A 22,305-nucleotide genomic window follows, 5' to 3' on the forward strand; every position below is an offset into this window, starting at 1 on the left:
AACTACTCAGGAGGCTGAGATCTGAGGATCACAGTAATAAGCCAGCAGGGGCAGGAAAGTCAGTGAGACTTATCTCAAACTAATCACAGAAATAGCTGGAAGTGGAGCTGTGGCTCAAAGTGGTAGAGTGCCAGCCTTAAGCTAAAGGAGCTAAAGAAAGCACCCAGGCCCAGAGTTCAAGCCCCAGGACTGGCATAAATAAATAACTTACACTTCAATAACAAAAGAGCAAATTAAGCTGGGCACCAGTGGCTCACACCTGTGATTTTGGCTCCTTGGGAGGCTGACATGTGAGAATAGTGGTTTGAAGCTGGCCCAGGCAGTGAAGTCCATGAGAATCCTATCTCCAATTAACTGCCAAAAAGCCACAAGTGGAGTTGTGGCTGGAGTGGCAGAGTTCCTTGAGCACGAAAGCTCGGGTACAGTGTCCATGAGGACCAGCACAAAAAACAAAAAAAGGCAAACCATCCCACTTTCAAATGGACCAAGAACCAGAATGGATGTCTATCCTAAAAAATGGTTGTACCTGCCCAATAAGCACAAGAAATGATGTTCAACATCACTAGTCATTAGAGCAATGCAAACCAAAACCACAGAACTCCACTGCACACCCACGAAGTTAACTACAGTCAAACAATAACAAATGTTGCCAAGGACATGGCAAATCAGAACCCTAACACATTACTCACAGGAACAGAAGCTGCTGCCCTCAATCTGGACACAGTCTGGCAGGTCTTTCATAACAGGTTAAGCAGAGTTACATATGAGCCAGCAATTCCACACCTGAGTATACAGCCAAGAGAAGTGACAACCTCTGTCCACATACAAACTCACACACAATGCTCACAGCCCCATTATTTAGATAAAATAAGAACCCAATGTTCACCAAGTAAATAATGGATAAATGAGATATGTCCATAGAATGAAATGTTATTTCAACAAAAATGAATAAACTAAGGATACATACTACAGACTGGTTAAGGCAGCCAGGGCACAGAAGTCCCAGGAACTCCCTCTCAAATAAAACAAAACAAAAACACAGCAAAAAGCCAGGCCTAAGGTGTGGCTTAAGTGGTGCCAGCCAAGCAAGTAAACCAAGCAAGCACAAGCCCTGTTTCAAACTCCAATATAAAAGCAAAACAAAGCAAAACCCACTCAGTTGGTACCAATGTAGTAGAGGGAATATATCTCATTACAGCTATTCTTTTTTTTTTAGTTGCTTATGGGGCCTGAACTCTGGGCCTGGGCACTGTCCCTCAGCTCTTCAGCTCAAGACTAGCACAGCGCCTCTTCCAGCTTTTTCTGCTTATGTGGTGCTGAAGAATCGAACCCATGGCCTCATGCATGTAAGGCAAGCGCTCTACCGTTGAGCCACCTTCCCAGCCCCAATACAGCTGTTTTTAAAAGAACAGACCATATCAGGTTTATATTGCCTTTTTTTTATTTTTGTCAGTCAAGAGGCTTGAATTCAGGGCTGAAGAACTGTTCCAGAGCTTTTGTGCTCAAGTTTTTTTTGGTAGTTGATTGGAGGTAAGATTCTCACAGGCTTTTCTGCCAGGGCTGGTTTTGGTTTTTTTGTTGTTTTTTTTGGGTCCAGTCATGGGGCCTGAACTCTGGGCCTGGGCGCTGTCCCTCAGCTCTTCAGCTCAAGGCTAGCGCTCTACCACTTGAGCCACAGTGCCACTTCCGGCTTTTTTCTTTTTGCTTATGTGGTGCTGAGGAATTGAACCCAGGGCCTCAGGCATGCAAGGCAAGGGCTCTACCACTGAGCCACCTTCCCAGCCCCCCAGGGCTGGTTTTGAACCATGATACTCAGATCTCAGCCTTCTGCGAAGCTACGATTACAGATGTGAGCCACCAGTGGCAGTTTGTCTTATTTTTTCACTCTTATAGTTGTTGGACCCAAAGTCTGAAAGAGTTTCTGTTCACCTGATCTCCCCTACCAAGTCTCTAATGAAAGGATCTGTAGTAGCTGGAGAAGTCCTCATTTCCCAAGGAGCCTTGGCTCTATGTCAGTGCCTTATCTGTCATGAAGTATTTCTATGTGAGGAAAGGAAACTTTCTCATTCATAGTCAATTATAGAACAAACACTAAAGGAACCAAGAGTCCCTCCTTGTATTCTGTCTTACCCTCCAAGGCAGCTATGTCCACTAGATGCAGGCCTACTTGCAAGGCTTTGTGTTTAAACCTGCTCCATACCATCACCTACACACACACACACACACACACACACACACACACACACACACACACACACACACACACACACACACACACACACACACACACACACACACACACACACACACACACACACACACACACACACAGAGCTTCCTTGCTTCCTTAGGCCTAGAGCTCAATCAAGTTTGCAGCCATGATAAACTGTTAATATCCCTACTTCATGGTATCTCACCAGATTGTATTAGCTGGCCCTTAACTGCAATCTATATTACACACAAACGTTTTAGCAACTCTCTGGAAATTCTGACACAAAATCTACTAGATCATCACCCACCACAAAGATAGTTGTTAGTGTCTTGTAAGAGCATTTGGTCTGAGCAGAGGGGTTACACTTTTTACATGCATGCCTGTCTGAAAAACTGGGTGCTGAGACACTGTTACTAGTAACCCAGATGGCCTCAAATTTAGTGATTCTCCTGCCTCCATCCACTAAATTCTGAGATTACAAGTCTGTACTACCATATCTAAATTGTGTGTGTGTGTGTGTGTGTGTGTGTGTGTGTGTGTGTGTGCGCGTGCGCACGTGTGCATGTGCAAGTCCTGGGGCTTGAACTCAGGACCTGGTCATTGTCCCTGAGCTTTTGTACTCAAGGCTAGTGCTCTACCACTTGAGTCACAGCTCCACTTATGACTTTTTTTAATTTTATTGTAAAGATGCTGTACAGAGGGGTTAGTTACATGAGTAAGGTAATGAGTACATTTCTTTTTTTTTTTTTTTTTTTTTTTTTTTTGTCGGTCGTGGGGCTTGAACTCTGGGCCTGGGCACTGTCCCTCAGCTCTTCAGCTCAAGGCGAGCGCTCTACCACTTGAGCTACAGCGCCACTTCCGGTTTTCTGGTGGTTTATTGGAATAGGAGTCTCACGGTCTCTCCTGCCCGGGCTGGCTTTGAACCGCGATCCTCAGATCTCAGCCTCCTGAGTAGCTAGGATTACAGGCGTGAATGAGTACATTTCTTGTCAAACACTGTTACCCCCTCCATTTTTTTTCCTATTATCCCTTCCCTCCTCACCTCTCCCACTCCTCCCCCCCTCCACTTCTAGCTTTTCAGTGGTTAATTGGAGATAAGAGTATCATAGACTTTCCTGCCTGGGATGGCTTCAAACCTCAATCCTAAAATCTCAGCCTCCTGAGTAGCTAGGATTGATTATAAGCCTGAGCCACTCATACCTAAATACTAATTAAAGATTCCTCATATACCCAACAGTACATTGCCTTTATTCCAGACTATCATGACTTGGGAAGGGACTCAAACATTTTCTTTCAACATTTGCCTTCTCCCTGTCCTCTCAATCACTCCTTGCAAGGCTGGGACCAAACAGGTCACCAAATGCAGCTAATTATATGGGAGCATTAAATAGCATGACTAAGGAACCAATCTCTGGGGGGAAAAAAAACTCTATAATATGAAGAATTGCCTAACAGCTAATACATTTAACCTAAACTTGTTTTTGTTCTGAAGATAGCAATACTCACTAATAGCCCCATGTTAAATACCCACAATCTATGATATGGAGACGACCTTCACTTGTTAGCTTAGTGTTCAGCAAACGAAGTTCCCACTTTAGCTCTGCTGATCAATGGATAAATATTAAGAGAATGCTTGTCCCAGGACTGTTCTCCTACAGCACGTGCCTAAACAAACACAGTTTTGAAGAGAGGTTAGGGGCTGCATATTTGAAAAGCACTGTAATGTAAACGCTAATGACTAGATGGCTGAATTAAATTATATTGTTACAAGGTTCTAAATATAACATACTCTCCACTCAAAACTTCTTACTCACTTAGAAAACAATGCAGAGATAAAACAGCAGTTACAAAATTAGGCCTTAAATTTAAAATGAAGGGGAAAGAGGAGGAACAAAACAAACTACCACCTACCAAAAGCTCAAAATAAAAAGATCTTCATCTTAGTTTGGATTAAAAAGCTAAGCGCCTAGCAACTAAACTGCCTTTTGTAAAAGCAGCACTGAAGTGCTCACTCGCAGTAGCTTTACTCTTAACTTCCAGAGGTGGAAGCAACCCAAGTCCATGCTGCGTGAATGAACAAACGGAATGTGTATATACAATCGGTAGAACATTATTTAGCCTTAAAAAGGAAAGGATTACTGGCGCGTGCTCCAACAGGGAGGAACCTTGAAGACTTGGTGGGTGAGCTGGGAAGCTCACAGGAAGAACACCACATGATCCATGTATCTAAGCTCCCCAGAGGGCGTCAGATTCAGAGACAGAAAGTAGAATACAGGTGTCAGGGGCCGGCACTGGGAGCTGGGGGGCGGGGAGGGGGGGGGAGGAGCAGGGAGTCAGAGCTCAGTGGTCATGGAGGTTAGCATTAGAATGAAAAGTTCCGGGTGGGGGTTGTGGGGTGAGGAAACAATGATATGAAATGCACTTAAAGCCCTCAGCTGAATACTCAGAAATGATTAAAACCATAAATGACATGGTTTTACTACAGAAAAACAGCACTAACCACTCATCATTATTAAAATGAGTAACAAGCAAATTTATTTATAGTGAAGCCTAAAATAATGAGATTGGGATTTAATTAATACTATGTCTGAAAACTAATTTTAAAATGATCTTAAGTAGTAGAACTCTAAGGTTATGTTATGACTAATCAAGATTTATATACTTAGAACCACGGATGCTTTGATCTTCGTAAGTCCTTAAAAAACAAAATTACTCTATTAACTTAGATAAAAAAAACAACAACAAATGTTGAAGATCCACATTATTTCCCAAACAGGATGCCTTTCCAGGCCAAATTTCTCATAAATGTAAAAGTGTCCACGACTGACAACTCAGTTTACTCAAACAGTGCATTAGTCACTTGTAAAAGTGAGCAATGGTTTGAAACAAGTCTGTCTTCAATGTACAAATCGAGTATGGCTCGCACCCCAATGACTTCATAGTAAGACACGGGTGGGGCCTGGGAGCCTCTGCTTACATAATTCCTGTTCCATCTGGAGAATGTATCATTCACAGTGTGGACAAAATAACTGAGCAGATTACCATTTAGTAATCTGCCTTCCTGAGTCTCCAGAAAATGAGTAATAATTGCTTATCCAAACCTACTACCCAGAAATATAGACACACCTCCCCTTCGCCTACCAGCCAGGTTCCTAAAAAGCTAACTATCACTTAACTCACCAGGGTCCAGTTTTTGTTTTTGTTTTTTATTTTGTTTTTTTTTTTTTGGGGGGGGGGGTCCGGTCGTGGGGCCTGAACTCTGGGCCTGGGCACTGTCCCTCAGCTCTTCAGCTCAAGGCTAGCGCTCTACCACTTGAGCCACAGCGCCACTTCTGGCATTTTTTCTTTTTGCTTATGTGGTGCTGAGGAATCGAACCCAGGGCCTCAGGCATGCAAGGCAAGCGCTCTACCACTGAGCCACCTTCCCAGCCCCTTGTTTTTGTTTTTGTCAGTCGTGGGGCCTGAACTCGGCCCTGGCACTGTCCCTCAGCTCTTCAGCTCAAGGCTAGCGCTCTACCACTTGAACCACGTCCGGCTTTTTCTGCTTATGTGTTGCTGGGGAAATCAAACCCAGGGCCTCATGTTTGCAAGGCACGCACTCTACCACTAAGCCACCTTCCCAGCCCAGGGTCCAGTTTTTTAAAAGGAAGAAAATAAATCATAATGTACACTTTTAAGTTGCAGGGGCTGGGAAGGTGGCTTAGTGGTAGAGTGCTTGCCTAGCATGCATGAAGCCAAGCCCTAGTTTTGATTCCTCAGTACCACATAAACAGAAAAAGCTACAAGTGGCACTGTGGCTCAAGTGGTAGAGTGCTACCCTTGAGCAAATGAAGCTTAGGGACAGTGCCAAAGCTCTGAGTTCAAAACCAAGGACTAGCAAAAAATATAAAATAAAAATTTTTAAAAATTGTGCTGGGAAGGTGGCTCAGTGGTAGAGCGCTTGCCTTGCATGCCTGAGGCCCTGGGTTTGACTCCTCAGCACCACATAAGCAAAAAGAAAAAAGCCGGAAGTGGCGCTGTGGCTCAAGTGGTAGCCTTGAACTGAAGAGCTGAGGGACAGCACCCAGGCCCAGAGTTCAGGCCCCACAACCGGACCCCAAAAAAAAAAAAAAAATTAAGTTGCAGGGCTGGGAATGTGGCTTAGTGGCAGAGTGCTTGCCTTGCATGCCTGAGGCCCTGGGTTCGATTCCTCAGCACCACATAAGTAAAAACAAAAAAAGCTGGAAGTGGTGCTGTGGCTCAAGTGGTATATATATATATATATATATATATATATATATATATAAATGTTATATATGGTCTATTTTCAAATAATTTGCATCATGTGTGCAATGCTATTTTCCCTGAATACACATGCTCTTTTTAAGAGGCATATAGCAAATTTTCTTTCTACTTATATGGCATTACCTGATGTATTTTTCTTACTGGGCAGCAACCTCAATAAAAAGGAGGGCTCAGGAAGTGGAGCAGTGGCTCAAGTGGTGGTAAAGTGCTAGCCTTGAACACCAAAGCTCAGGGACAGGGGCAAGTTTAAGCCCCAGGACCAACTAGCATACATAAATACATAAATAAATACACAAATAAATAAGAATCTTCCAGGCTCATGCTTGCAATCATAGCTACTTAGAAGGCTGAGATCTGAGAATCGTGGTACAAAGTTAGATAGGGCAGGGAAGTCTATGAGACTCTTTTCTCCACTTCAGTACCAAAGACAAAAAACAAAAAAACAGAAGTGGCTCAAGTGGTAGAGTGCTAGCCTTGAGCATAGAATCTCAAAACAGTGACTGGCTCTAGCCCCAGGACAACACACACACAAATAAAATCATAAAAGCAGGTAGAGACAGGACTAGGGGTTTCGCTCAGTAGTACAGCACTTGCCTAGCCTGCAAAAAGACCTAGGTTCAACACTCAGCACTGCTAAAGTAGGGGAAAGGGAGGACAGTACCAAGTGCTAGCAGGGATAGAGAGAAATTGGAACCTTTATCTACTACTGGTAGGAATGTATAATGGAGCAGTCACTTTCGAAAACAGTTAACCAATTCCTCAAAAGTTAAGGTTATTCTACAATTGAGTCACTCTCCGTGTGTGTGTGTGTGTGTGTGTGTGTGTGTGTGTGTGTGTGTGTGTGTGTGTGTACTCAAAATAAGTGAAAACACATGTGCATATAACTTGTACACAAATGTTCACGGAAGCTTTATTTCATATGGACCAAAAGATGGATACAAGCCAAATGCCCATCAACGGATGAATGGATAAAAAGCAGCATATAGATATATATAAAAAAGAATGAAGTGGTGACTCATATTACAATACAAACCCTGAATGCACTGTGCCAAGTAAAAGGAGTCCATTCCATGATATGTGCAGGCACACATGCACCTCGTGTCACATGGTCCTGAAGAGGCCTGTCAAAAGCCCAACCACAGGATTCATTTCCTACACCTCCATCCAAAAGCCTGCCTCTCCCACACTTCCGTTCTCAGGAACACGAGCATCTGCAAGCCATCTACACCAGAGACTGCCGTGGATCCCACAGCTCCATGTTCCTCGGATGCAACACAATCCATCCGCGTGTCCACGGCAACTCCCCCTTCTGTGAGACCTGGAGGCTACAGCTCCAGAAAGGAGCTCAAGGGCTGCTTGCTCTGCCATTCCAAACCCCAGCCCTCTTCTTCTCATTAACAATTCACTGTCATCACTGCACTGTGTACTGGGTGTTACAATGAACTCACCTAGACCCCTCAAATATCATGGCTTATGGGGCTGGAGGCGAGGCTCTAGTGGTAGGGCACTGCCTAACAAGCGCGAAGTCCATAGTCCAAACCTCAGTGTATCTGCACATCTCACAACAGACAGACAGACTCCTCTGAAGACCACTGGTCTGGTTTAACAAAACAAAGCACAACAGACTCAGCTAGGTGCCAGTGGCTCACACCTATAATCCATGCTACTCAGGAGGGTGAGATTTGAGAATTATGTTTGAAACCAACCCAGCCAGTAAAGTCTGAGGGATTCTACCTCCAACTGACCAAGAAAAACATAAAAACAACCAAAACAGCTCAACTTATTTGTGGATCTCTTTCATCTAAAAGCATATTTTGACTAAAAATAAATGGTTATTTTAAAAAAAAACACAAAAACATACATACAAAAATCTGGACTAGAAGTGTTGCTGGTAGGGCCAGCCATGTAGCAGAATAACAAAACATGTAAGAGCATGAGGCCTGAGTTCAAGCCCCAGTACTGGGGGAATTTTTTTCTTTTAAAGCACAGGTCTGATGCCAGATTCCAACATACTATATGGTTTTATAATCCTGAGATGGTAACATATAGAAATTCTGCAAATACCTTTCTAAATTTGAAGAAAATAAGATTATGACCAAGAAGAGCTATTGGGGTGGGGGTGGAGGGTTAAATCAATAAAAGAGGTCTTACCCAGGATGCACAAGGCCCTACATTCAATCCCCAGAGAGGAAGAAAAGAGGGAAAGCTATAGGAGGGACGAAGGGAGGGAAAGAGAAGAAAAAAGTAGGAACTTGTTTCTTCAATCACCACTACTGAAGAAAATGGGACAACGAAGATCATTTTCCAAAGACATCCACAGCTGCTGAGTGAACGCCCAGCATTTTGCTCAGTCAGGGATCTGTGTCCGTCCTGTAAACTAAGTCTACACACTTCCCCATCAGGGAGCGCACTGCTCATCTTTGCTGTCTGCGTGTTTGTGAACATGCTCTGCTGAACAGAAGGGGAACCATCAGCAAACTGAGATCAATAAATCCGTTTCCACCCAATAAACACCTCAATCCATCTCCTTAAGTAATAGCTTTGTCAGTGGTTTCTTCCATCTTCAGAACTTAGGAAGTGGAACAGTAAGGTATTAGTCATTGTTTTATAGCATGGGTAAGAGTTTGTGCCAGACTGAACAAAACTATATTATAGACAGGTTACTTCCCGGACAGCCTCTGGCCCTGTGGATAGAAGTCCAAATGTCTGTCGCTGAGTTGACAGTGTAAGCAAGCTGTGTTATAATGAATATGAGCCTCATTCACCATTAGCATATCAAGCAGATGCCAGTAAAACAAGTTATCTTCTGTTTCAGCAAACACTGTCAGAAATGTCTATCCACAGCCTATTCTACATCTGTCAAAGCTCTTGGAAAAGGCCAATGGCCCCGGGGGTCAAAACCACTTTCCCTTCCTAAGACTCATCTATTTCTTCTAAGCAGCCTCCTATATCCTCCGTTTTCCCTTACCTTTGGAGTCAAGACTGCTTACTTGATTTACCAGCCTCCTTTAGCTCGTGTGTGTTTGTGTGTGTGTATGCATGCACGCACACATGTGCACAAGTCCTAGAGCTTGAACTCAGGACCTGGGCTCCCTCAGTTTTTAATCAAGGCTAGCACTCTACCACTTTGAGCCACAGCTCTACCTCCAGCCTTTTGGTAGTTAATTGGAGATGAGAGTCTCACAGAAGCCAGGTACTGGTGGCGGCTCATGCCTATAATCCTAGCTACTCCGGCTCATGCCTATAATCCTAGCTACTCCGGAGGCTGATAACTGAGGATGGTGATTCAAAGCCAGCCCAGGCAGGAAAATCCATGAGACTTTTATCTCCAATAAACTACTCAGGCAGGAACTGGAACTGGGGCTCAAGTGGTAGAGCACTGGCCTTGCGCAAAAAGAAGCTCAGAGACAGCACCCAGGACCTGAGTTCAAGCCCTATGACCAGCAAAAAAAAAAAAAAAAAAAAAAGAATCTCATAGACTTTCCTGCCCAGGCTGGCTTTAAAGCATGATCCTCAACTCTCAGCGAGGAAGCTACTGCCTGGATTACTGGTGTACCACCAGTGCCTGGCTCTTTCAGCTTCTTACGTCCACCATGTTTGTAAATCTTGCCCAGGGTGGAACTTGATCGTCTACCAAGGATCTCAATCTTGCTCTGGGACCTGGCAGTTTTTCTCCTTCACATTTTGTGTCTACATGGAGTTCTAAAAGGCTAATCAGAGTACATGGACCAGCGGCCCTAAAAGTAGATGACCTCTGGCCTAGCTAGCAACCAGAGCTCCCTGAAATGCATGTGATGTTTCCCATCCCATCCCATCCTCCTCTGGGCGGCTTCACAGAGCCTCCTTTCATGCTGGAGGATGTAGTCTCTGCTGCCCAAACTGGCTGCGCTGGCTCCCAGATCACACTTCCTCCTGGGAACACCAAGGGCTTCCCCACCTCCACCTCCACCGCCACTGCCACACACCCATTCAAATCACAGGCTTCCTCCGGGAAGTCTTAGGTAACAAAAATTCTAACACCTCAGCAACGTCTTTCCCAATCGCCAGTCCCCCAACGTGCTTTCACAGTTGTCCTCAGTTTTTGTTTGGTTTTGTTTTCCAGACATCTTTTCCCTCCCTTACATGCCTACACTTCCCTGTCACTTACCTGGCACGCAGTAACTAGCAGTTTTGGTATGGCTGTTTACTTTTTAATCTTATCTTTTCACATGACAGTCACTTCCTCATAAGCAAGAACCAGAGAGTATATTTGCTTTACAACAATACTAGGTCACACTAAGAAGGTCTTTAGGAAATAAAGAAATAAAACCATCAGAACAAGAACAACTGATTTCATTTTTTTGATTCTTTCTAGCTCTGGCCTATTCCTGTATACTAGCAGATTCATAATTACGTGCTCCGCTCTCCCCAGGGACCGGCAAAACAGTCTTTCTTGTTAAATGGCTTTGCTGGTCATTACTTCTGACAGCCATGCCACAGTCCCTCTACGTGGATACTAGAAACTGACTCTACCCGACATTTCAAACTACTTCCTAGCTTCCATGACATCCAACACTGCAAAGTGCAAACTCCTTGGAAATATGTATGAAATAAATTTATTGTTCATATTCCCAAACACTCAAGACAATACTTCTTTTTCTCTCTGGCTCAACTTCTAGTGTAATTTTCTGTCCCACTCCTTATTTTTTTTTTGGTCGGTCATGGGGCCTGAACTCTGGACCTGGGCGCTGTCTCTCAGCTCTTCAGCTCAAGGCGAGCGCTCTACCACTTGAGCTACAGCACCACTTCCGGTTTTCTAGTGGTTTATTGGAGATAGGAGTCTCATGGTCTCTCCTGCCCGGGCTGGCTTTGAACCGCGATCCTCAGATCTCAGCCTCCTGAGTAGCTAGGATTACAGGCGTGTGCCACCAGCGCCCGGCTTCCCACTCCTTATTTTTTATATAATGTATTTGTTTTGATAGTTAACTCTGTGTATGTGTGGATATATATATCTTTTTAATCAGTAGTCCCTTAATTGAAGATCTCATACTATCTAATAAGCTAGAAATCTGGCAGGTTGTCATTAAATATTCCCTTAGCTATTATTTTTAAGTCACCTAACAATATAAAGCATCAAACCCCTTAAAAGGAAAACATCACTGATCTAATAAGTTAATGATTCAGTTAATAATGTATGAAGAAGTGTTTCTATAGAGTACATGGAAGGATACAAGTTTCTCTGTTCAGTTGAAGAGTTTGAAAGACATGAGGAAACAGAATTCGCAAACAGAACTTCAAGATCATATGACTAAGTTTATCTGTTTTCTCTAGCTGTTTGGCTTTCGTATTTCAAATAAAGTTAAGAGTTGAAATGTTAAAAGTTAATGGAAGCTGGGCGCTGGTGGCTTACACCTATAATCCTAGCAACTCAGGAGGCTGAGATAAGAGGATCACGGTTCAAAGCCAGCCTGTGCAGCAAATTCCTTGAGAATCTTATCTCCAATAAAAACCACCAGAAAACTGGAAATGGCTCTGTGGCTCAAGTGGTAGAGTGCTAGCCTTGAGCTGAAGAGCTCAGGAACAGCACCCAGGACCAGAGTTCAAGCCCCAAGACCAACAAAAAAAATAAAAAAGTTAATGAAAAGCTGGGTGCTGGTGGCTCATGCCTGTAATCCTAGCTACTCAGGAGGCTGAGATCTGAGTGTTGTGGTTCAAAGCCAGCCGGGCAGGAAAGTCTGTGAAACTCTTTATCTCCAATAAACCATCAGAAAACTGGAAGTGGCGCTGTGGCTCAAGTGGTATAGGAAAGTCTGTGAAACTCTTTATCTCCAATAAACCCATCAGAAAACTGGAAGTGGCAGCACTGTGGCTCAAGTGGTAGAGTGCTGACCCTGAGCTGAAGAGCTGAAGGACAGCGCCCAGGCCCAGTTCAAGACCCACGACCAACAACAACAAAAAATAAGTTAATAGAAAGGGAGAAGGGGGGGACTGAAAATGTGGCTTAATGGTAGAGTGCTTGCTTACCATGCATGAAGCCCCTGAGTTCAATTCCTCAGTACCACATAAACAGAAAAAAGCCAGAAGGCTGGGAAGGTGGCTCAGTGGTAGAGTGCTTGCCTTACATGCATGAGGCCCTGAGTTAGATTTCTCAGTACCACATAAACAGAAAAAAGCTGGAGGGCTGGGAAGGTGGCTCAGTGGTAGAGTGCTTGCCTTGCATGCATAAGACCCTGGGTTCAATTCCTCAGCACCACATAAGTACAAAAAGCCAGAAGTGGTGCTGTGGCTTAAGTGGTAGAGAGCTAGCCTTCAGCTGAAGAGCTGAGGGATAGTGCCCAGACCCAGAGTTCAGGCTTCAGGACCGACAGAAGAAAAAAAAGAAAAAGAAGAAGAAAAAAAGCTGGAATTGGTGCTGTGGCTCCAGTGGTAGAAAGCTATCCTTGAGGAAAAAGAAACTCAGGTACAGTGCCCAGGCCCTGAGATCAAGCCCCAGGACTGGGGGGGAGGAGGGATGGGGGAGAGAGGCTTGGAAGTGCATACCTGTTATCCTAGCACTCTGAGAGGATCCCCTGAGAGGATTATGAGTTCAAAGCCAGCCCAAAATACATGGCAAGCTTCAGGTCAGCCTGGGCTATATATTGAGATCTACTTCTAACATAACAAAAACAATGTAAAACTATATATATATATCTGAGCATAAACTGGAATGGAAGGGGCTGGGAAGGTAGCTCGGCAGTAGAGTGTATGCCTTGCAAGCATGAGGCCCTGGGTTCAATTCCTCAGCATCACATAAACAGAAAAAGCTGGAAGTGGCTCTGTGGCTCCAGTGGTAGAGTGCTAGCCTTGAGCTGAAGAGCTGAGGGACAGCGTCCAGACCCAGAGTTCAGGCCCCATGACCAGCAAAAAAAAAAAAAAAACTGGAATGGAAATAAGGAAAGTCATTACATAGGACTTTTTTGTACCTTAAAATTCAAATACCTAAGCACACTCAGATACACATGGAGAACCTGATGATATATTGAAGTTTTACTCTAAAACTCTTCAGATTATTCAGCCAACAAAAGCACTGAGACCCATCCTAACCTCAAGTGGCTGTTTCTTGCACTAAAGGACTAAACAAGGACTAAAGTTGACTGCTTGCTAAATAAAATTATATGCTATCATTCAATACACTTTCCCAGAAGAAATAACTACTCAAAGTAATATGAGGCATAATATGAGGCATATGTGGCTTAGTGGTACAGTGTTTGCCTAGCATACATGAAGTCCTGGATTCGATTCCTCAGTACCACATAAACAGAAAAAGCCAAAAATGGTGCTCTAGCTCAAGTGGTAGAGTTTTAGACTTGAGCGTAGTGAGGCTCAGGGGCAGAGCCCAGGCCCTGAGTTCAAAGCTCCAGACAGGTCAAAAAAAAAGAAGTACAATGATTCTCCTTTTAAATCAACTGTTAATTTACTAATGTGAAAAGCACTAGCTTTAAAATTCTACTCCTTTGTATGCCTAAACTTTAGATTCATGTAACCAACTACTTCATGAAGAAAAAGAATTTTAATTATCTATAATGATCCCTGGAGAAGGAAGCCACTGTACAAGTCACAAAATACAAGGCCAGGTAAGAGAGAGCATTAAGGGAAACAGGAGGCAAACCGTGACAAATACAGCACTTCTAGTTATAAGGTGATTGAACTATTTTTGTTTTGTTTAGTTCAAGGCTAGCCTCCAGCTCTCTCAATCCTCTTGCCTCTGCTTCCAGAATGCTGAGATTACAGGCCTATGTAACCACACTTGGTTTAATATTCCTTGTAAAGTGCATGTAACCCAAGGTACAGCTAACTTCCACTCACAGCTAAAACTGTTGTTCTATAGCTTAGTTCATGCTTGCCTAGCATGCATGAAGCCCTGGGTTCGATTCCTCAGTACCACATAAACAGAAAAAGCCAGGAGTAGTGCTGCGGCTCAAGTGGTAGAGTGCCAGCCTTGAGCAAAAAGGCTCAGGGACAGTGCTCAGGCTCTGAGTTCAAACTCTGGGACTAGCAAAAAAAAAAAAAAAGTGTGAGCATTATTACACTCTTACCAATGGCGATTTAAAAGCAAGAAATGAAAGGCTTTGGGAAGCGAGGAGGAAGAGGAGGGCTGTTAATGGCGGACCGAAGCCTCTCTGTGGCCTGGCAGTTGGTTAAGGTGCCTTTTTTAAGCACTGACATTTCCAAATGTTTTGCAAAAAGGAAATTTTAAGAATGTGCTGAAACCATCCTTTCGGAATCAATTCGCAGAGCAGTTGTGTTTCATTTGGCTTGTTTTCCCGTCGTGATGATTTTAAAATAAAATGAAAACTGGAACCCAATAAAATAAGGACATTTAAAAAGTGAAGTTTATGAAAGTGGGCAGCTCTAAGCAGGATCGGGGTGTCAGAGTTCAGGTCTAATGGGGAGACTGGAGTCTCGAACCAGGCACAGCTGCGAGTCCTCAGGGAAAAGCCCACCTTCAGCAGGCGGGCGGAGGAAACAGGTGGGCCAACCACTTCCCGGGGGCGGGGGCGGGCCAGGGGTGAGCCTGTCAATCACGACGCCCGCCCGGGAACCGGGCCTCCGGGTCAGCACCCGGAGCTGGGCTGGGGACGAAGTTCTACTTTCTTGAAGGCTCAGGAAGTGGTTCTGGGTCTGTCAGCTCGCGGCCCCGGCGCGGCCATCTGGGTGACCGCAGGCGCGCGGGGAGGCGCGCGGGGCCGGCCCGGGCCGCCTCCCCTCCGGGCCCGGCCGTCCTCCGACGACTGGAGCCCCTTCCGCGGCGTCGGCTTCCCCCGCCCTCCTCCGGACCTCGGCGGACGCCGCCCGGACGCCGCGCCCCCCACACCGCTCACCGCGCACGGACCGCGACGCGCGCGACCCCCCGCCGGACGCTGTGGTCCTCCTCCTCCCACCCCGCGGCACGGGTTCGAGGCTCCCCCGAGCCCCGCGGCGTCCGCGAGCTCCCCGGACCCCGGGGGAGGGAGGGGCGCGCGGGAGGGGGCGGCGCCGCGGGCGGCGGGGGGCAGAGGGCGAGGGGGGGCAGAGGGCGAGAGGGCGCCGGGCGGGGCGGCTGCCGGCGGAAGGGGCGGCGGCCGGGCCGCGGGGCCCCCACGACGCCCCCGGGACGCGGCGGCCACGGCAGGGGAGGCCCGCACCGGCGGGGGCTCGCGAGCGGGGGCTCGGGGTGCTTCCCCCCCCCTCCCGTTTCCCGCCGCGGGCCCAGGGGCGGGGCCGCCGGACCCCCGCGGCGCCGAGGGACGGGGCGCGCTCGGCACCTGCCGCCGCCGTCCCGCGCCCGCACGCTCACCTCGCCGGTTCATGGGCCGGACCCGCACCGCCACTTTCACTTTGGAGTCGCCCATCCTGCCACCGCCGGAGTTCGCGCTCGGTTTCCGTCTGCCGCCGCCGCCACCGGGCGACTCTTCGGGGCTGACCGGAGGGAGGGGGCTGCGGGGGGCGTGGCGTTGTGGGCGGGGCCTGGGCGGGGCCCTGGCGCTGGCCCCGAGGCCTACTGGGATTTGTAGTTCCGGCGGGGCGGGCGGAGGGACCTGGCGGGAAAGCGAGCGCGGCGCTCGCTGGAAGTTGTAGTCGCCACTCTGGTGCAGCCCGGTCTGCCCCAGCCTCACCTCCGCGTTGGCTGGGCGAGCCGCTGACCCTCGCTGAAAACAGCGATGGAGACCCGGTCATTCTCAGATGATTGATGTCCTCTTCTTGCTTTGCCCTCCGGGGCGTTGCAGAAGGGCCGAGCAAGGTGGCTCACGGCTGCAGTCCTAGGAGGTAAGAGGCTACCCAGGAGGCTGTGATCTGAGGATCGCAGTTCGAAGCCAGCTTGGGCAGGAACATTCACGAGATGCAAATCTCCAGTTTATCACCAAGAAGCTGGAAGTGGAGCTGTGGTTCAAGTGTAGAGTGCTAGCCTTGAGCGAAAGCTAAGGGACAGCGTCTAGGCCCTGTGTTCAAGGCCCAGGGCCACACAGAGGCAAAACAAGGCAAGAGGAAGTGTTCTACCCTCACCCTAGCCTGCGAGCCTCCACCTCCAAGACGTCCATCCGAATCCAAATGCCCGCTCAGCATTTCCCAGCCTTAGGACCCTGGGAAAACTTGAGCGTTGGTATGAAAACAGGCCTATTTTTAAACCCTTCGATTTCTTTATATGTGTGCAATAGCCTGCAACAGAGCCCAGTGAACATGTATTGCTTGAATGAATCAGTGAAACCAAACTGAGGACGTAGCAAAGACTGCTGAACTATCCACCAGGGAACCATATCTAGCCTACGGTGATGGTTGACAGCCATGTGGACCTTACTGCCTCCCACCTGCACATTAAGAAGAGTGGTTCAGGGGCTGGGGACATAAATAAGGACATTTCTTTTTTTTTGGGGGGGGGGGGTCCGGTCGTGGGGCCTGAACTCTGGGCCTGAGCGCTGTCCCTCAGCTCTTCAGCTCAAGGCTAGTGCTCTACCACTTGAGCCACAGCGCCACTTCTGGCTTTTTTCTTTTTGCTTAGGTGGTGCTGAGGAATCGAACCCAGGGCCTCAGGCATGCAAGGCAAGCACTCTACCACTGAGCCACCTTCCCAGCCCCAAATAAGGACATTTCTTTCCAGTCTGGCTACTCAGGAGGATGAGATCTGAGGATCACACTTCAAAACAGACCTGGGCAGGAAAGTCTATGAGACTCTTATCTCCAATTAACCACCAGAAACCCCGAAGCGGTGCTGTGGCTCAAGTGGCAGAGCGCTGGCTTGAGCTGATGAGCTCAGGGACAGCGTCCAGGCCCAGAGTTCAAGCCCCACAACTGACAAAAAAAAGAAAACAAAGAATAAACTTAGGATTGCCAGGGTTAGAGGTGTAACTCAGGTATGCTGCTTCCCTCTAGATTTCATACCCAGCATACAAAGAAAAAAATGTTTTAACATTATAATTAACATTCTTAATTTTACCAAGTTGAGCCAGTGACTTTAGCCATGCCCCAGCCTACCTAATAAATATTTTTTTTTAATTCACACCACAACTGCTATCTACTATTGCAATCTTTCTTTCAAATGAAAGGAAAACAGGTTCAATTTCAAGACCAGCCTGGGCTGCAAAGTAAGACTTTATCTCAAATTAAGATTAAAAAATAATAGTAAAGAAGGGTGTTCCTTTTGGCTTATAAACTCTTCCTTTGGCTTAATAAACTAATTAAATCAATAAATTTTACTCTTATTTTTGCTCCTTTTGCTCCAATTGAGTATTGAAGCATCTGTAGTCATGGCCCCGGAGTCACGACCATGAGGGTTCAGTTGTCGACCTGAAATAAATTTCCCAGTTACCACCTCACCATAAAGGCTGTAACCAATAGGGGTCTGGAATGTGCTCAGGTTCCAGTCTTGACTCTGCATGCATTCTGTAACCTGCTTAATTTTGTCTTGAAATGGTTTGTCTTGGTACTAGCTTGAATCTAGTCTTTTAAACAGAGGCAAAGCAGGCAGAAAAAGAAAGGCATGTAGTTTCTATGGGAACACCATTATCGAAGCTGAAATTTAAGAGAGGAGAAAGCCCCTAAGGAACTGAAGAAAGTGGGGTAATAAAAAGCAGAAGACAAGAGGACTTTCTCTAAAGTTCCAAACCATTTACCTTGGTCAGAAGATGGAGAGCGGTTTACACCTTTAATTAATCTTAGCACTCAGGAGGCTGAGGTAGGAGAAGTGTGATTTGAGGCCAGCCTGGCCTACTTACCAAGACCTAGTCTCAAAAAACCAAAAGTGTGGGGCTGGGAAGGTGGCTCAGTGGTAGAGCACTTGCCTTGCATGCCTGAGGCCCTGGGTTCGATTCCTCAGCACCACATAAACAAAAAAAGCCGGAAGTGGTGCTGTGGCTCAAGTGGTAGAGCGCTAGCCTTGAGCTGAAGAGAGCTGAAGAGCTGAGAGATAGCACCCAGGCCCAGAGTTCAGGCCCCACAACCGGACCTAAAAAAACAAAAAAAAAAGTGTGTGTGTGTGTGTGTGTGTGTGTAAACATTTGATTAGAAGAATGTGGTCATGGATTCCTTAGGGACACTGGAAAAGCCCCCAGAAGCATTTTCCCTTTGGACTTTGTACTATCTTTTCTCTGAAAGCGCAGCCAGAAGAAATCTTAGAACCTGAAAACCTTTCAGTGATGGCTGAGTAAAGGACTGAACTGTACCTTTGGTAGTTTCAGCAGCTTCCGTAACCTGAGAAATGAAGCCAAGTTCACCTTACCACCCCACTGGGAGATATGGCAAGGTGTGTGTGTGTGTGTGTGTGTGTGTGTGTGTGTGTGTGTGTGTGTGTGTGTGTGTGTGTGTGTCCTGATCTCTTTCATCAACTTTACAGGAAAAAGAGAAAAATGATGGCTTACGTACAGCCTCTCTTGTGCTTTGTTTGATAAGTAACCTACATGTGGTATAAATATTCCAGCCAAGAAACAAAGGTTGAACTGCGGTAGATCTATCAGGTAAATTGAGTTTTGCATTTTTGCTCTCCTTATTCTGAGACCAATTTCTAGTTTTCTTCCATTGCATTGATCCACTCATCCAACAGTTTCTTGTGGTCTCTGTGGAGGTTAAGAAAGGCATTTTGCCCTATGTTGTAGGCTCATCCTTTAAGCTGATAACCACTGCCAACAAAGAGTGAACATGTGCTTTATGTCAGACAGTGTCCTCAGCACTTTACAAGTCTGAAGCCTTTCGATCCTCACAGCGGCTCTACCAAACAGTTACCATTACTGTCCACACTGCAGATGCACCTGGTGCCCTCAGCTTGTCTCCTCGTCCAGGGCGTTTTTCCACCTTCACCACTGTCCACAGGTCCCAGCCCAAATCACTGCGCCACCCCCACCCCCCTGCCTTGATCTGAAAATGCTCTCATCTGAAAATTCCCTGCACTTGCTATACCTCTCCAGTGACAGACAGACGTGGAGGCCTGGAGCTTAAGGCTAAGCCTCTGGACGAGGTGCTGTCGCTCAAGTGGTATGAGCGCTAGCCTTGAGCTGAAGAGCTGAGGGACAGCGCCCAGGCCCAGAGTTCAGGCCCCATGACCGGACCCAAAAAAAAAAACAACAACATAAAAGGCTAAGCCTCTCTTTCACCCAAACTATGGCAATGTTGTTCTGTTCTCTGTTCTCTGTCTGGCCAGCGCAGCCTTTCCTTCTCTGGGAGCTTTTGCCAGAGAAAAGCAAAAACACTGAAGAAAAAATAAGGGCCACTTCCCTTAACCCTGTGCCCACTTCTACTTACCAGTCTCCCTCCTCCCCCATAACCAAGCTCCCCAAATAATAGTCTACAGTGTCTCTCCTCCCTCACCTGTTATTAGCCAACCAACCATTAATTTAATTATGCTTTCACCTGGCCTCAACCATCCAATAAAACAGTCATAGCAAAATGTGATATTGACCTTCTCGCTGCAAATCCTGGTCCTCACATTTTGTCCTTTGGGTTTTGTTCTCTCTCTCTCTCTTTGAGACAAAGTCTTATTCTGTAGCTCAGGTTAGCCTTGAACTTGCAATCCTCCTGCTTCAGCCTCCCCAGTGCATGGATTACAGGTACTCCCTACCAAACCTTGCTCTGGTCTGCATCTCTCTAGACTTCTCCCTAACACTTGGTGTCATTGGCCAGCCCCCTCTTTAGATGTAGATTTCCTTGCATCTTTCCTTTCTAGAGGCTGTACTAAGGTTTTTGTTTTATTTTGTCCTGGGGGTTGAATTTAGGGCCTTGTGCTTTCTAGGCACTTCCTACCACTTAAGTAATGCCTCCAGCCCTCTCTGCCCTTCTCCTGTTCCCATTTTTTTAAGGAGAGTTTCACTTTCTACCTGGGTCAGCTAAGGAGCAGTATTGCTAGGTTCTCTTAATTTCTAGGATTTCCTCCTTCTGTTCCCATAAATTTGAGTTTAGTCAGCACCCTGCCCTGTCCTGGGCTTTGTACTGAGCAAGGTACCTAAGATGAAGAAAAGGTTGTGGTCAGAGCTTCTGTACAATTCCTTCCCCAGAGACACCTCCGGGGAAGAGAAAATTCCAAATTCCTTCTTCCTTTTGGGATGATTGAATTGGTAAAAACAGTAATATTGAAAACCACAATCCAGTGGATTGAAGGACACTGCGAGGACTGGCTTGAACTCAGGGCCTGGGTGCTGTCCCTGAGCCTCTTTCTGCTCAGGGCTACCGCTCTACCACTTGAGCCACAGTGCCACTTCCAGCTTTTTTGAGTTTATTGGATGTAAGAATCTCACAGGGACTTTCTGCCCAGGTTGGTGTCAAACTTCGATCCTCAGATCTCAGCCTTCTGAGTAGCTAGGATTACAGGTGTGAGCCACCACTACCCAGCTGGCTTGGATTGTCAGGGAAGATATTCTAGAAGGATTCTTCTTTTTTTTTTTTTTTTTTTTGGGTCCGGTCATGGGGCCTGAACTCTGGGCCTGGGCACTGTCCCTCAGCTCTTCAGCTCAAGGCTAGCGCTCTACCACTTGAGCCACAGTGCCACTTCCGGCTTTTTTCTTTTTGCTTATGTGGTGCTGAGGAATCGAACCCAGGGCCTCGAGCATGCAAGGCAAGCGCTCTACCACTGAGCCACCTTCCCAGCCCCAGGATTCTTCTTTTGAGTGTTACAGTTAAACATGTCTGCTGAGCTGGGCACTCACGCCTCACACCTGTAATCCTAGCTACTCAGAAGGCTGAGATCTGAGCTTAGAGGTTCAAAGACACCCCAGGCAAGAAAGTTCTTGAGACTCTTATCTCCAATTAATCATCAAAAAGCCAGAAAGTGGCGCTGTGGCTCTAGTGCTAGCCTTGGGCAAAAAAGCTTAGAGACAGCCTCCAGGCCCTGAGTTCAAGCCCTGGGACACACACACACACACACACACACACACACACAAGGTCTCCTGAAATGCAGAGTGGATGCCAGTGCCCTCTACTCTCTGGATCTCCCTAGGAAGAGCCAGGTTTACAAGCCCCACAGCGCAAGGTACACCTGGCAAACTGGATTGTTGAAGGACTGGCTACCTTGTGCTCCTCTGGTTGTACTTAGTTAACTCTTCTTAAAATTTGTGTTTATGCCAGGTGCCGGTGGCTCACACTTGTAATCCTAGCTACTCAGGAGGCTGAGATCTGAGGATCATGGTTCAAAGCCAGCCCGGGCAGGAAAGTCTGTGAGACTCTTTTTTTTTTTTTTTTTTTTGTTGGTCGTGGAGCTTGAACTCTGGGCCTGGGCGCTGTCCCTCAGCTCTGCAGCTCAAGGCGTGCACTCTACCACTTGAGCCACAGCTCCACTTCCGGTTTCCTGCTGGTTTATTGGAGATAGGAGTCTCACGGTCTCTCCTGCCCAGGCTGGCTTTGAACCGCGATCCTCAGATCTCAGCCTCCTGAGTAGCTAGGATTACAGGGTGAGCCACCAGCACCCGGCAAGTCTGTGAGACTCTTATCTCCAATAAACCAATATAAAACCAGAAGTGGCACTGTGGTTCAAGCGGTAGAGCACTCGCCTTGAGCCCCAGGACCAATCAAAAAAAAAAAAAAAAAAATGTGTTTGGCTCAGAGGAAGCACAAGAAGGGACTTCTGTCTACCCTGAGGTCGGTGGAAAAGGGAAGAAGTCTGTCTCTGAGGCTGGTGTGGTGGCGGGGATGGGGTCAGGCCACTCTCGCGGGTCTAGACCATGCCTCCACATTACTCACACTGTGAAGCAATAAGGCAAATAAGCTGTTGACTCAAGCTACTGCATTGAGAATAAATGCCAAAGCAGAATGACTCTACCTCGTGTTCATACCTGTGGATGGCTCCCATCTAACAGCCTTCCACGGGGGCACCAACGGGCGATCTGTGCCACTCA

General features: G+C 46.7%; 1 protein-coding gene across 1 annotated transcript in view; it reads right to left on the reverse strand.

Moving 5' to 3' along the window:
* The window catches only part of Kif13b (kinesin family member 13B), a 139,616-nt gene extending 123,701 nt beyond the window's left edge, over positions 1-15,915 (reverse strand). Inside the window, exon 1 of the mRNA XM_042699859.1 lies at positions 15,792-15,915. Within this exon, the coding sequence (XP_042555793.1) occupies positions 15,792-15,846 (55 nt within the window). The 5' untranslated portion in view covers positions 15,847-15,915. The remainder of the gene's footprint in view (positions 1-15,791) is intronic.
* Between the last annotated feature and the right edge of the window lie 6,390 nt (positions 15,916-22,305).

This window comes from Dipodomys spectabilis, unplaced genomic scaffold, assembly GCF_019054845.1.
Source record: "Dipodomys spectabilis isolate Male_0828 unplaced genomic scaffold, ASM1905484v1 ptg000263l, whole genome shotgun sequence".
NCBI lineage: Eukaryota > Metazoa > Chordata > Mammalia > Rodentia > Heteromyidae > Dipodomys > Dipodomys spectabilis.